The 13,055-nt window shown below is 38.0% G+C and overlaps 4 protein-coding genes across 4 annotated transcripts; 3 read left to right on the top strand and 1 right to left on the bottom strand.

Moving 5' to 3' along the window:
- Window positions 3,566-5,026, top strand: LOC104786555 (histidine-containing phosphotransfer protein 1). Its single transcript, XM_010511987.2, has 6 exons — window positions 3,566-3,767; window positions 4,009-4,139; window positions 4,214-4,282; window positions 4,421-4,492; window positions 4,586-4,658; window positions 4,744-5,026. Exons 1-6 carry the CDS (start codon window positions 3,708-3,710, stop codon window positions 4,801-4,803), a joined length of 465 nt encoding a protein of 154 aa, XP_010510289.1. The 5' UTR covers window positions 3,566-3,707; the 3' UTR covers window positions 4,804-5,026.
- On the top strand, window positions 6,587-10,320 carry LOC104786524 (1-deoxy-D-xylulose-5-phosphate synthase, chloroplastic-like). The gene is made up of 10 exons (XM_010511952.2): window positions 6,587-6,733; window positions 6,869-6,982; window positions 7,074-7,238; window positions 7,325-7,475; window positions 8,208-8,479; window positions 8,566-8,842; window positions 8,931-9,238; window positions 9,315-9,596; window positions 9,684-9,968; window positions 10,055-10,320. Exons 1-10 carry the CDS (start codon window positions 6,629-6,631, stop codon window positions 10,199-10,201), a joined length of 2,106 nt encoding a protein of 701 aa, XP_010510254.1. The 5' UTR covers window positions 6,587-6,628; the 3' UTR covers window positions 10,202-10,320.
- LOC104786544 (heavy metal-associated isoprenylated plant protein 3-like) lies at window positions 10,388-11,009 on the bottom strand. Its single transcript, XM_010511979.2, has 3 exons — window positions 10,977-11,009; window positions 10,802-10,883; window positions 10,388-10,716 (listed from the first exon to the last, which is right to left on the bottom strand). Exons 1-3 carry the CDS (start codon window positions 11,007-11,009, stop codon window positions 10,424-10,426), a joined length of 408 nt encoding a protein of 135 aa, XP_010510281.1. The 3' UTR covers window positions 10,388-10,423.
- On the top strand, window positions 11,032-12,611 carry LOC104706165 (peptidyl-prolyl cis-trans isomerase-like). The gene is made up of 2 exons (XM_010422329.1): window positions 11,032-11,045; window positions 11,918-12,611. Exons 1-2 carry the CDS (start codon window positions 11,032-11,034, stop codon window positions 12,609-12,611), a joined length of 708 nt encoding a protein of 235 aa, XP_010420631.1.

Below are 13,055 nucleotides of genomic sequence, written 5' to 3'. Positions count from 1 at the left end.
ACTCGTTGTTTTGTTGAAACATGTTCCAGAGGTCGGCATTCGAGGCACCTCGAATCATGAACGTGGAATGGTGTTGTAGGAAAGCGGTTGTTAGCTCGTGATAGCTTCCGATCAAGTTCGGCGGGAGTCGGGAGAACCATCCTAAGGCCTTGTGGGCCAAGTTTTCAACAAATAGCTGGCAGCAACCAGCTTCGTACTCCTCCTCGCTGAAATGAGCTCGGCTAATCGCAACACTCATTGAAGTTAAGAACGGTTTTGGATCATCCAATCCATTATACGGGGCGAACTTGAATTTGTTCACGTAATGAATGCGAATGCGGGAGATCCGTGCTGTAAATGGTGAGCGCTGGACTTCCTCCAGTACTCGATCGAGATTGGGAGTGGAGCTCGTCGCCCGGTGTACTCTCGAGGAGAGCTCGTGGAGCATCGTCTCGAGGCGCCGTATTGTTTCATCCTTGAGGTCTCCTTCAGACTGTCGGGCCGGTAATGTCGGAGTCCGTGGGCTTCGGCTCCGCTGGCCTTGACGGTCCTGGTGTTCGTCAGCTGGTTCCCGCCTGCTACGTCGATCGATGGATCCTACGACTATAGACGCTGGGCGGCGTCTGTGGCCTTCGTAGCGTTCTTCGACGGACAGCGGTGCAGGGGGCGGTGGATTCGCATGCTGCTCGCCATGGTCGTTCTCGCTCCGGCGCTCGCTCCGTCGTTGCTGGAGCCTGCTTATTTGATTTTGCGATGCTTCTTGTGCCGCCACGATTGCTTCGAGCCGATCGTTTGTTCGCGCTTCCTGACCGTCAAGTCGATCGAGTATGACTTGCATCAGGTCGTCGAGCCCACTCCTCTGGACGGGCAAAGTATTGGGGAGGGCGGCATTGGGGTGAGCAGCAGCGTTGGTGAGAGTGGCGCTGGCGAGAGCGGTAGCGTTGGTGAGAGTGGCGCTGGGGAGAGCGGCAGCGTTGGTGAGAGTGGCGCTGGGGAGAGCGGCAGCGTTAGTTACCAGCTGGTCGGTGACAGGTCCGGGTCCAGCTGCAGCAGTTGTAAGAGGCTCGAAGGGCGCGTCGGGCGCTGGTGGAGGTGTCGCGCTCGGCAAGGAGCCTTCGGCTGAGACGGTTGAAGAGGGTAGAGGCCGTACGGTTCGTGCTCTCGTTCGCCCCCATCGCTGCTCCGTCAGTTGCTCCGTCGATTGCTCCGTTGCTTCGTTGAGATCGTCGCTAGGGTTCGTCATGAATCTTGAAACTTCGAGGAAGTGAGGACCGTCGGTATTGATTCGTCAAAAAGAAGCGTTCTATTCTGGCCCCACGGTGGGCGCCAATTGTTTGTACTGGGGATTGCACAACACTAAATAAATATCGATTTTAGGGGAAAGAGTGAAGTTTGTTCTTTATTAACGATAAGGATGCGAGGTCGTCACTAAAACGAGTCAAGATCGTGCTCGTCAGTTCACAGGAGAACTGACAAGTGAGTCACGACGAGCTCGGAAGCTAACAGGAAATTATACAGAAAATAACAAGAGTCTTTTGACGCAAAGTATTGCTCTCGGGGTATTGTACGCGAGTCTGCCCCCTTTCTCCAGTGAGTACTGTTTCTTTATATAGTGGACTGTAGACCGAGGGTTTTCTAGGGTTTCCACCGTGAATTCCCGAGATTGCCCTTTACGGATTACTAATGACTTGCAGCCAATTTCGTCGGAGCGGAATCACAGAACTCGTCTTATTGGGCCGAGTGGCATATTGGGGCGCAGCCTATGTTCAACATTTACTGTGCATGAGAAGATAGATAAGAATGGTGTGCATGAGTATGATTGCGATTTGCGAAAGTATTTTAAGCGACGAAAATCCCAGAGACTTGACAAAGATGAGATTCGTGTGCTTGAAGTTGACCGAAATGTATATGTTAAAAAACTCACATAAAAGGCACTGTGTGTACATAAAGAAATACATGAATCTTGTAAACAAGAAAAGTTAGTATATTTCTGTTTTAAAAGTTGGGCTGCGCTGCGCCCATGATTTGGAAAAAAAATTAAGAGGTTTGGTTAACCAGGAGTTTTTGAGAAATGATAAAGTCTACTAAATCCATTAACCATTTCGTAAGTTCTGATCTGATTATGTAAATATTACAAGGTTTATTTATTTTATTTTTTTTTGGAGAAATTAACATGAAAAAGCATTTGATTTGTGATAAGTTATTGATTTAATTATATTTGTGATTTTGTCTCTCTCTCTCTATGTATCCAAATCCGACCATGATGTAAGATATCAAATCCATAATAAGATGTGAAAGGTCCATGATGAGTGATAGAACCCTCTAAGACGATGGATTCATTATCAAATATGATCCACTTATAATCTTTAGTTAGTTTAGTGTATTACGTTACATGCCATTGGTTAAACAAATCGTACTTCTTGTATGTCACATGTCCCATTCATCATGTGAGTCGTGTTATTCAAAACCCAAATGTGTAGAAATATATATATTACTACTACTGTTTATTTTGGCTTGAGGTGTTTTAAGTGTCAATGAAAATACAATTGTACACTTACTTACTATGCACCAGATGTACGGTAATACTAGCTATAAGAGGTTGAAGACTACAATGCAAATAATTTTCTTGCGACTTACATGATGAATGTTAGCAGCACCACCACAGGACGTCAGCAGCTCCAATACCAACTTCACTAGCCCCAACAACATTCATTAGCGGTAACCGGAAACCCTTGGATAGACGGAGTGATCAGGCTAAACCTAACATCAAGCAAAAAAGGTCAAGCAATATGCAAACTACTTTCATCACTTAACCAAACTAAGGCATATGTTCCGGTTTAACGTTTTCATATATTATAAACTCTAACAAGGAACCCAAGGAAAGCAAGATAATTTTACAAAAACAGGCAAATTAATGAAAAATAATTGGTATGATAGGGAAAAAAACAAAAAATCATAGCAAAAAAAAAAATAGTATCTCTTATTTTGAAGAAATGCTCCACCACATGATTGGACGATGTAGGCAAACAAGAAGTTCGAAATTGCATTTTTTGTTGGCTGTCGACAAAATTACAAAAGTGTTAAGCGGCATATGGAGTTCAAAGTCACAACTCACTTTGATAAACTCATTACGTTTTCGATTTTGTATAAACTAACCAATCAATGTATTATTTTAATAAAGAAATACTAGTTGGACAAAAAACAATGAGGATCAAATCAAATTAAAGTTTCCCCAGAGAGATGCTAATTTGAAAGATACATTGAATGCGAGCAATGCATATATTATTATATGCTTTTCATATATCAGATGCACAGTATTTTTAAAATTCGATACAAGAAAAAACATTAAAGAAAATACAAAAAAAGAGACAAATCAAGAAGTATCAAATGCCCTTCTTGTGTCCTTATCACATTTGCAAAAAAAACGAGGAGAAAGCGCAAAAACAATGGTTAGACAGTTGACAGCACTACCAACTTCCCTTTTAAAAAAAAAAAAAAAAAGTTGATCTCTTTTTTTTTGTTTGTTTGGATTCTTTCTCACATCCAAACCAAAACAATAATTATAATATATTCAATGTTTTTATAATGTTTTAAAAAATGATTCGGAGGATTGTGTTCTCATCTTTTAAGTACTGAGGAGTATATTGTTGGACAATTTCTTACCTCCATTATTGGCAGAGAGAAGAAACAGAGGAATAAAAAGAACAAAATCAAAATAAACAGAGAAGATGGATTTGGTTCAGATGCAGAAGAGTTTGCAAGATTACACCAAATCACTCTTCTTGGAAGTAAGTTTTTTTTTTTTTCACATTTTATAAGGGAAACAAATCTGAAAATAAAACTAAAACTTAAACAAATCTTAAAACGTTTTTTTAGTTTTTTTTTTTTTTTCCTGTTGCAACCATTGAAGGTGGAAGAAATGGTGTTAGGAATTATTAGGTTTTATGTAGTTTGTTTGGTAAGACAATCATTAGTTTAGGTTATGTAAGATTAGTTTCTGATTATGGAAAGTCTTATGTTTTTGAAAAGGGGATTTTGGACAGCCAGTTCTTGCAGCTGCAGCAACTACAAGATGAAAGCAATCCAGATTTTGTTTCACAAGTTGTCACACTCTTTTTCCAAGACTCTGACAGGATTCTCAATGATCTCTCACTGTCCCTGTAATCTTCACTACACATTCTATCTTTTATCTAAAATTACTTGTGTGTTTCTCACTGTTCATATGCTTTGGCAGAGGTCAGCAAGTTGTAGACTTCAAAAAAGTTGATCCCCATGTTCATCAACTCAAAGGTAGCAGCTCCAGGTAACAACCAAAACAAAAATTATATTGGCTACTTCTAATTTAGATCTTATTTTTAATCCAATGATAATGACAATTTCTTGATGTTGAAATGTGTAAAGTATTAAGTTATTGAGTGTGTGATGTTGCCAAACAAAACAGTATAGGAGCACAGAGAGTTAAGAATGCTTGCGTTGTCTTCCGCAACTTCTGCGAGCAACAAAACGTTGAAGCGTGAGTTTGATCAATATGTTCGTTAATCCATTCTTTATTTATTGGTTTTTAAGATCTGATTACGAAAATTAATTAAATTGATGAAAAATTCAGATGTCATAGATGTTTACAACAAGTGAAGCAAGAGTACTATCTTGTGAAGAACAGATTAGAGACACTGTTCAAGGTAAGGAGTCAAGAGATCATATTTGTTGATCAGCATTTGAAACTTATTTGATACAATTTTGGTTTTCATGATCGAATTTACGCAGCTGGAGCAACAGATTGTAGCCTCTGGTGGAATGATCCCGGCCGTCGAACTCGGATTTTGAGTGAATTTTATAATAAAAATCACTATCCGTTGTTGTTTAAATGCGGAGCGCTAGCCTCTTCTTATCTTTTTGTTACTATCCGGAAAAGGTTCTTATGTGAACTTCTTCTTTGTATCATTGGATGAGTGAGACTGTGAGACACGCAAAAAAGTTTCTAAGTCCACACCTCAAACCCACTTACGTATAATAAAATTTCAAGCAGGTCATGGCTACATTTATATTAGAGTCTTGCTCTAGATACTACAAGAATTTATACTATATGCATCAAGGTAATGTGATCAGGACAAATGCCAAAATGACAAAATCATAATTTGTAATTATGAAAAGTGGATTAGTCCTCGGCTATGGGCCAAATGAATTTTAGTAGCTCAAGTTGACAAGAAATGGCCCGTAATGAACATCGATGATGATCTAGGGATGTTTTTATTTTACTTGCAATTGGCATGATTGCGACACTTTATGAATCTCTAGGAATTTGAGACATTTATGCAATGCAATGAAAAAAGAAACAGAACTATATGTGAGTGCACGTTACATAATGACAAAATTCTTAATTTCTTATCAGAGCTTGTGACCTGTTGTCGACTAAGTGAAAATGGTATTATGATATATGGTTCCAATTAACAACCTCATGTTCGATTACTTAGTTTACCACTTATGACTTTTTATTAATTAGCCTTCCTTCATCTACATTTTTAATTCTAACTTTTTGGGTAAAGAATTAGCGTTCGGTCATCGGTTGTTCTCAAGTAACTTTACTAGTTCCTTTAAATAATTGTGTACCTGTTGTTTAATATTGTCTTCAAATGAACCTTTTTGTCCTTTCAATAATTAAGATTGCCTCTTCGTAATTATAATGAACATCTCTCTTACATCAATAATGCATTCTTACACTAATGAGATGAGACAAAACTTTGTTCCACAAATATGAAAATATCTTGTCAAATAACAATACCCACCTCTCATCTTTTGAGTAACTATCTCATTCAATAGTAATTCCGAGCTATATACCTCAGCCCCTGAGGAAAAGGAAACAAAAAGACTGTTATTCCAGTGACATCTACCACAAACAAATGCAGACATCATACTTGCTCTGTTGATTTTGTGATTAAAGTAATATCTTAAAAATTTATGATTTTTTTTTATCTCAAATTTCAAAATCAATTATCGGTTTTTGACATTTTTTTCATCCCGATATCGTATAAACATCGTGTCAATGTGATGATGACGCCAGAGAGCCGTGCTTAACTACTTTACGGCTAAAATAAAACTTTGACCTTAATGTACATGTATCCAAATTCATAATTGTGATTAACTTGTGTGGTCTGTGTTATTTATTATTTTACTGTCACTTATTAATAAGCCATATATCTGGATATGAATATATTATTCTTATAGTTTGGGTGATATATTATATGCATATAGGAAATTCGAAAGTCTCTTATTTGGGAATAAGAGGTGAAATTAATTTCGACCGTGAAGCCTGAATAACGGGAAATCCAAATATCAAGTCCAAAACACTAATTTTAATTAGATAAAATTGTCTTAATTACATTTTTTTTTTTGAAATTTGATAATAAAAAAGGTCTTTAGATTAATTTATACTATAAAATAGTAAATTTTTATAGATTAAATTAATATCACTATATTTAGATTTTTGGTCATTTATAGAGGATTTACTGTATGTTGATTTAATTTTCTTTAGTAAACTTTACACCTTATCACTATATAATACGTTGGGATGTCATATCAACACATCATCATCACATCATCATCACTTCACCTTTAGCTATTTCTTGTGGGTGTTGAAAACAAATTCTCTCGAATGGCTCTATCCGTATTTACCTTTCCTTCTTACATAAATAAAAACCCTTCCATTAAATATTGCAAACCCACTTCTGTGTCTTCTGCAAGAAACACCACTTGCGTTGTAAGAGGGTTCTTTTACTTATTTATACGTTGCATACGATGCAAAAAAAGATACCACATCTGGTTCGTGTTTAGTTTGTGAAAAAGTTTCAGATCCTAACAGAACACTTAACCGTTTTGTTTTGGTCTTGTTCAGTTAAAAGTAAGAGCAACACTTGCAGAGAAAGGTGAATATTATTCAAACAGACCACCAACTCCTTTACTGGACACAATCAACCATCCAATGCACATGAAAAACCTGTCCATCAAAGTATAGCTTTGAACGTTTTTTTTTGTCTCAAATTAAGGATGCAATGATGAAAAAGTGTTTGTGCTAATTGGAATTTGGATAATGGATGTAGGAACTCAAAGTTCTTTCAGAAGAGTTGAGATCTGATGTTATCTTCAATGTTTCGAAAACTGGAGGACACTTGGGTTCGAATCTTGGTGTTGTTGAGCTCACTGTGGCCCTTCATTATATCTTCAATACTCCTCAAGATAAGATCCTTTGGGATGTTGGTCATCAGGTTGGTTATTTCGTTGCAATCATAAGTGTTTTTTTCGTTATCTACCGTAGTAGTTTTCTTACTTAATTGTTTTTGTCTTTTGATAGTCTTATCCTCACAAGATTCTAACGGGAAGAAGAGTAAAGATGAAGACACTAAGACAAACCAATGGCCTCTCCGGCTACACCAATCGAAGAGAGAGTGAGCATGACTCCTTTGGCACTGGGCACAGTTCGACCACAATATCTGCAGGCTTAGGTGATCTTTCTTGTTATTTCCTTGTGAGACAAGACAACAAGGAAACTTACTTTTCTAATGATAATTAAGTATGCCTATTTTAGAAGCTTTCTAAGAAAATTGTTATTTAGGGATGGCTGTAGGTAGGGACTTAAAGGGGATGNGTTTTTTTTTGTCTCAAATTAAGGATGCAATGATGAAAAAGTGTTTGTGCTAATTGGAATTTGGATAATGGATGTAGGAACTCAAAGTTCTTTCAGAAGAGTTGAGATCTGATGTTATCTTCAATGTTTCGAAAACTGGAGGACACTTGGGTTCGAATCTTGGTGTTGTTGAGCTCACTGTGGCCCTTCATTATATCTTCAATACTCCTCAAGATAAGATCCTTTGGGATGTTGGTCATCAGGTTGGTTATTTCGTTGCAATCATAAGTGTTTTTTTCGTTATCTACCGTAGTAGTTTTCTTACTTAATTGTTTTTGTCTTTTGATAGTCTTATCCTCACAAGATTCTAACGGGAAGAAGAGTAAAGATGAAGACACTAAGACAAACCAATGGCCTCTCCGGCTACACCAATCGAAGAGAGAGTGAGCATGACTCCTTTGGCACTGGGCACAGTTCGACCACAATATCTGCAGGCTTAGGTGATCTTTCTTGTTATTTCCTTGTGAGACAAGACAACAAGGAAACTTACTTTTCTAATGATAATTAAGTATGCCTATTTTAGAAGCTTTCTAAGAAAATTGTTATTTAGGGATGGCTGTAGGTAGGGACTTAAAGGGGATGAACAACAACGTGGTTGTGGTTATAGGCGATGGTGCCATGACAGCTGGACAAGCTTATGAAGCAATGAACAATGCTGGCTACTTAGAATCCGACATGATTGTGGTTCTCAACGACAACAAGCAAGTCTCTTTGCCTACTGCTAATTTGGATGGACCAACTCCTCCAGTTGGAGCTTTGAGCAGGGCTCTTAGTACCTTACAGTCTAATCGTCCTCTCAAGGAATTGAGAGAAGTTGCTAAGGCAAGTAATAAATTAATAATATATACTCTTTTGCTTGTGGAAATTATTATATTCACAAAATTAAGTCTTATATGTGTTCTTTATAGGGAGTGAAGAAGCAGATTGGGGGATCAATGCACCAACTAGCTTCAAAGGTAGACGAGTATACTCGTGGCATGATTAGTGGGACGACTAGTTCAACACTGTTTGAAGAACTTGTTTTCTATTATATTGGCCCAGTTGATGGGCACAAACTAGATGATTTGGTCTCCATTCTTGAAAAGGTAAAGAGCACAAAAACCATAGGACCAGTTCTTATTCATGTTGTGACTGAGAAAGGTCGTGGATATACCTACGCAGAGAGAGCTGATGACAAGTATCATGGTAAACAAAACAGTTACATAAATAACATGTTTTCTTGACTATACTGTGCATTCTTGGATTGATCCATATTTCTTCCTCTTGTTTTCAGGAGTTTTGAAATTTGATCCAGCAACAGGTAAACAGTTCAAAAACATTGCTAAGACTAAGTCTTACACTTCCTGTTTTGTGGAGGCCTTGATTGCGGAAGCAGAGGCAGACAAAGATGTTGTAGCCATTCATGCAGCCATGGGAGGTGGCACCATGTTGAATCGCTTCGAGAGCCGCTTTCCTACAAGGTGTTTCGATGTTGGCATAGCAGAGCAACATGCAGTTACTTTCTCTGCTGGTCTTGCTTGCGAAGGGCTTAAGCCCTTTTGTACAATTTACTCGTCTTTCATGCAACGTGCTTATGACCAAGTAAAGTAACATATCCAAAAACTGAGAGTTCATGTTTATTGTGCTACGGTAGCTTAACTGAATCTAGTTTGTGTAGGTTGTACACGATGTTGATCTACAGAAACTACCTGTGAGATTTGCAATAGATAGAGCAGGACTTATGGGAGAAGATGGTCCAACACATTGTGGAGCATTTGATGTGACGTTTATGGCTTGTCTTCCAAGCATGATAGTGATGGCTCCATCTGATGAAGCAGAGCTTTGTAACATGGTTGCAACGGCTGCAGCTATTGATGACCGACCTTCTTGCTTTCGATATCATAGAGGAAATGGAATTGGCGTGTCACTTCCTCCTGGAAACAAAGGTGTCCCTCTTCAGGTATACTTGCTAACAAACAAAAAAAAATTATGAATCCAAAACTTAACATTCAAGCTTTAACGTTTTTGTGTTTTTTTCTTATTTCAGATTGGAAAAGGTAGGATACTAAGGGAAGGCGAGAGGGTTGCACTTTTGGGCTATGGATCAGCCGTTCAGAGTTGTTTAGAGGCTGCTTCTATGCTAGGCGAACGAGGATTAAAAATAACTGTAGCGGATGCAAGATTTTGCAAGCCATTAGATGTTGCTCTCATTCGTAACTTAGCTAAATCACACGAGGTTTTGATCACGGTTGAAGAAGGTTCGATTGGAGGATTTGGATCGCATGTGGTACAGTTTCTTGCACTTGACGGCCTTCTTGACGGAAAGCTCAAGGTACGTTTACATTTTGACACATTCTTAGTTTTTCATTTGTATCGCTTTGGTCTCTGAATTCAAATGTTTTTTCATTTTGACAAAAGTGGAGACCAATGGTACTACCTGACCGGTATATCGAACACGGCTCACCAATGGATCAACTGGCGGAAGCTGGCCTCACAGCGTCTCACATTGCAGCCACCGCACTTAACTTAATGGGAACACCTAGAGAAGCCTTGTTTTATGAGTAATAAAATCTCCAAGAGGGGGCACACAAAATACTCTTCAATGCTATATGAGAGTGCTCTTTTTGCCAAGAAACTATATCAAAAACAAAACTTATTAACTTAGAAGAAGTAAACATTGAAGTTCTTATTAACTTAAACTTCATAAAAAAAGTAAGATAAGATCACTTAGTTTTTCAATCTTTCTCCTAAATAAGTCATTCACATTCAAGAATGTTTTATGTAGTGCTAAGAAATAGAACATATGGCTTTAGGGTTTTCATCGCTAAACACCATAAATTTCTCCATCTCCCTATCATTATTGTACCACTCATCCCCTAAACCAATCAGTTCCATATCAATCTCGAGAACGTTTTCATCCTCGGCGTCTTTACTAGACTCTTCATCTTTCTCTTCCTTGACTACAATCTTCGCTCTTTTGCCTGTCTTCTTCTTGAGTTTCTTCAACAACTTCTTCGGATCAATCTTACCCGTGACCACAACCTTGTGACTATTCATATCCGTCACAAACGTTTCAACTCCTATGAATTCACAGATCATTCAACATTATAAAACTATTGCAAATTACATGGATTATGTAAAAGGAAACGTTACTTTGATTTGTACCTTTGAATTTGGAAATCACTCTAGCGATTTTTCTCTCGCATTCGTTGCAATGCATCGATATGTTGATTTCGACGTCCATATACTACACAACATAGCGAAAAAAATTGAAAACAAAATTATTGAAACAGAGGATTCACATAAAGGAGAGTGATAAGTATGTATATGATCATCTTACTTTGACATTGTCCTTTTTCTTTTCTTTCGTCATTGGTGAATCTCTAGGATCGGTTATGGAGTTCAGACTGTAATTTATGTCCGAAGCGACAAGAGATGTCTCCGTTTCAAAAGGGTCATATACTGTTGTTTTTGAATTTTAACGATGCAGTGGCAGTTTAGATTTTGGATAGGAGTAATTGACGGTTAATACGATTCGTTAATTATTATTCTCTTGCACTTATTGGATTGAGGTATTTAATGAATTTAAATTAACAGATGATACAAATCGATTTTAAAAATTCATTAAAAGAAACTAAACTTAAAACTTTACTATAGTGAAATATTGATATATGATGAATTCAGCGGCTATGTTTGTTTTACTAATTAAGCACGAAAACGGGAGGAGGTGATGCTTTTAAACCAACTGAACTGATAAACGAATATGTTAGTTTTACTAATTATTAACTGATTCGCTGATTCGTAGTCCCGATCCCACCAAATCAAATGACTAGAGAAAAAGAAATCAAAATTGTGTTTGATTCTCGTTTGAGTTTTTAAACAACTATTTTAACGTGATTTGATTTGAAAATTGATTCATAATCATTGTTAGCTAAAAAAAAAAAATACAAGCAATCTAGGATATTTTAAAAATATTTACCTAATAATTTAGTATATTATTGAAAGTGTATGATTCAACTTTCATAATAAGATATGGTTAGATATGATCATTTATATATTAGTAGAGATATTATTATCCATTATATATAGCACAAAATCTAAACGGTTTTAGTATTATAAACCCTGTAGATATTCTTTGCTTGGGTATGTGTACAAAATACCTCCCATAAACCCTAATAATTAATATCTCCGATCCATCTCCCAAAATGGAGATAAGTTTTCGCTTTAGTAATGAAGCCAATGAACAATTAACGTTCCGGCTAATGTTCGTTTTACAATAAGCGTTAAGCCTGTAGGCGCACTCGTACCACCCGCTGGTGGAGGAGAAAACGTTAATGGAGCGCATGTTCATCCTCCGGCTGGTGGGGTTGAACAAGTAAAGGATGAGTGTATCAAAGCAGAAACCACTAGTAAGTTCCCTCATCCATCTTTGAAAACGGCTAACCCTAGAGTGTTTTTTGATATGACCGTGGGCGGCAAACCGGCTGGTCGGATCGTGATGGAGCTCTTTGCCGACACCACCCCGCGTACGGCGGAGAACTTTAGGGCCCTTTGTACGGGAGAGAAAGGAATGGGTAAGTTTGGTAAGCCACTCCACTACAAGGGATCAATCAATCTATGGCGACGGATCCGGAGGAGAATCAATGATCACATGTTCTGTGGAGGAGATATTACTGATGGTGACGGATCCGGAGGAGAATCAATCTATGGCAATAGATTTTTCGAGGATGAGAACTTCATAAGGCAACATACCGGTCCAGGTTTCATTTCCATGGAGGGCCGTGGTCCAGGCTCCAGCGGATCTCTGTTCTTGATCGGCATGAGGGAGGGCAGGCATCTCGGCATGGAGACCGTTGTATTCGGCCAAGTTGTTGAAGGATTGGATGTGCTCAAGAGCATTGCCAAAGAGGTCGGAACTCCTAACTGCGTGCCTTCCAAGCCTGTGGTGGTCGCCCACTGCGGTCAGATCTCATAGAACGCGTTTGTTTAATTTCTTCTTTTGGTTTTGAGTTTGGTTAGTTTGTGTTTCCATCCAGTTTAGAGGCCACTGAATAATCTTTTTGCTAGCATTGATGATGATGATATTTTATCATCTCATTGGAAAAAAAAATCAGAAAACCCTGTTTAAACCTTATTATCACAAGTTGCTATAGATAGGCAAAGCTTTGAGAATCCAACTTATTATTCATAACGACTGTGACTCAAAACCCAGCTCTCGTAATAAAAGGGAAATGATACAACTTTCAAACGACTTTAGAGAAGAGTAAAATGTATCACGCAGATAATTTACACTCTTTGAAGCCAAAGACAACAACATGTTAACTTTCTAATCTAATCTAAAACATATAAGAGTTTGATCGCATTTACTCTTTCACCCGCTACGACGTTGGAACTTGCCTTTTACGTCTTTGATCCATAT

Source organism: Camelina sativa, chromosome 1 (genome assembly GCF_000633955.1).
Source record: "Camelina sativa cultivar DH55 chromosome 1, Cs, whole genome shotgun sequence".
NCBI classification, from domain to species: domain Eukaryota; kingdom Viridiplantae; phylum Streptophyta; class Magnoliopsida; order Brassicales; family Brassicaceae; genus Camelina; species Camelina sativa.
This window is presented reverse-complemented; position numbering and strand designations above follow the sequence as displayed.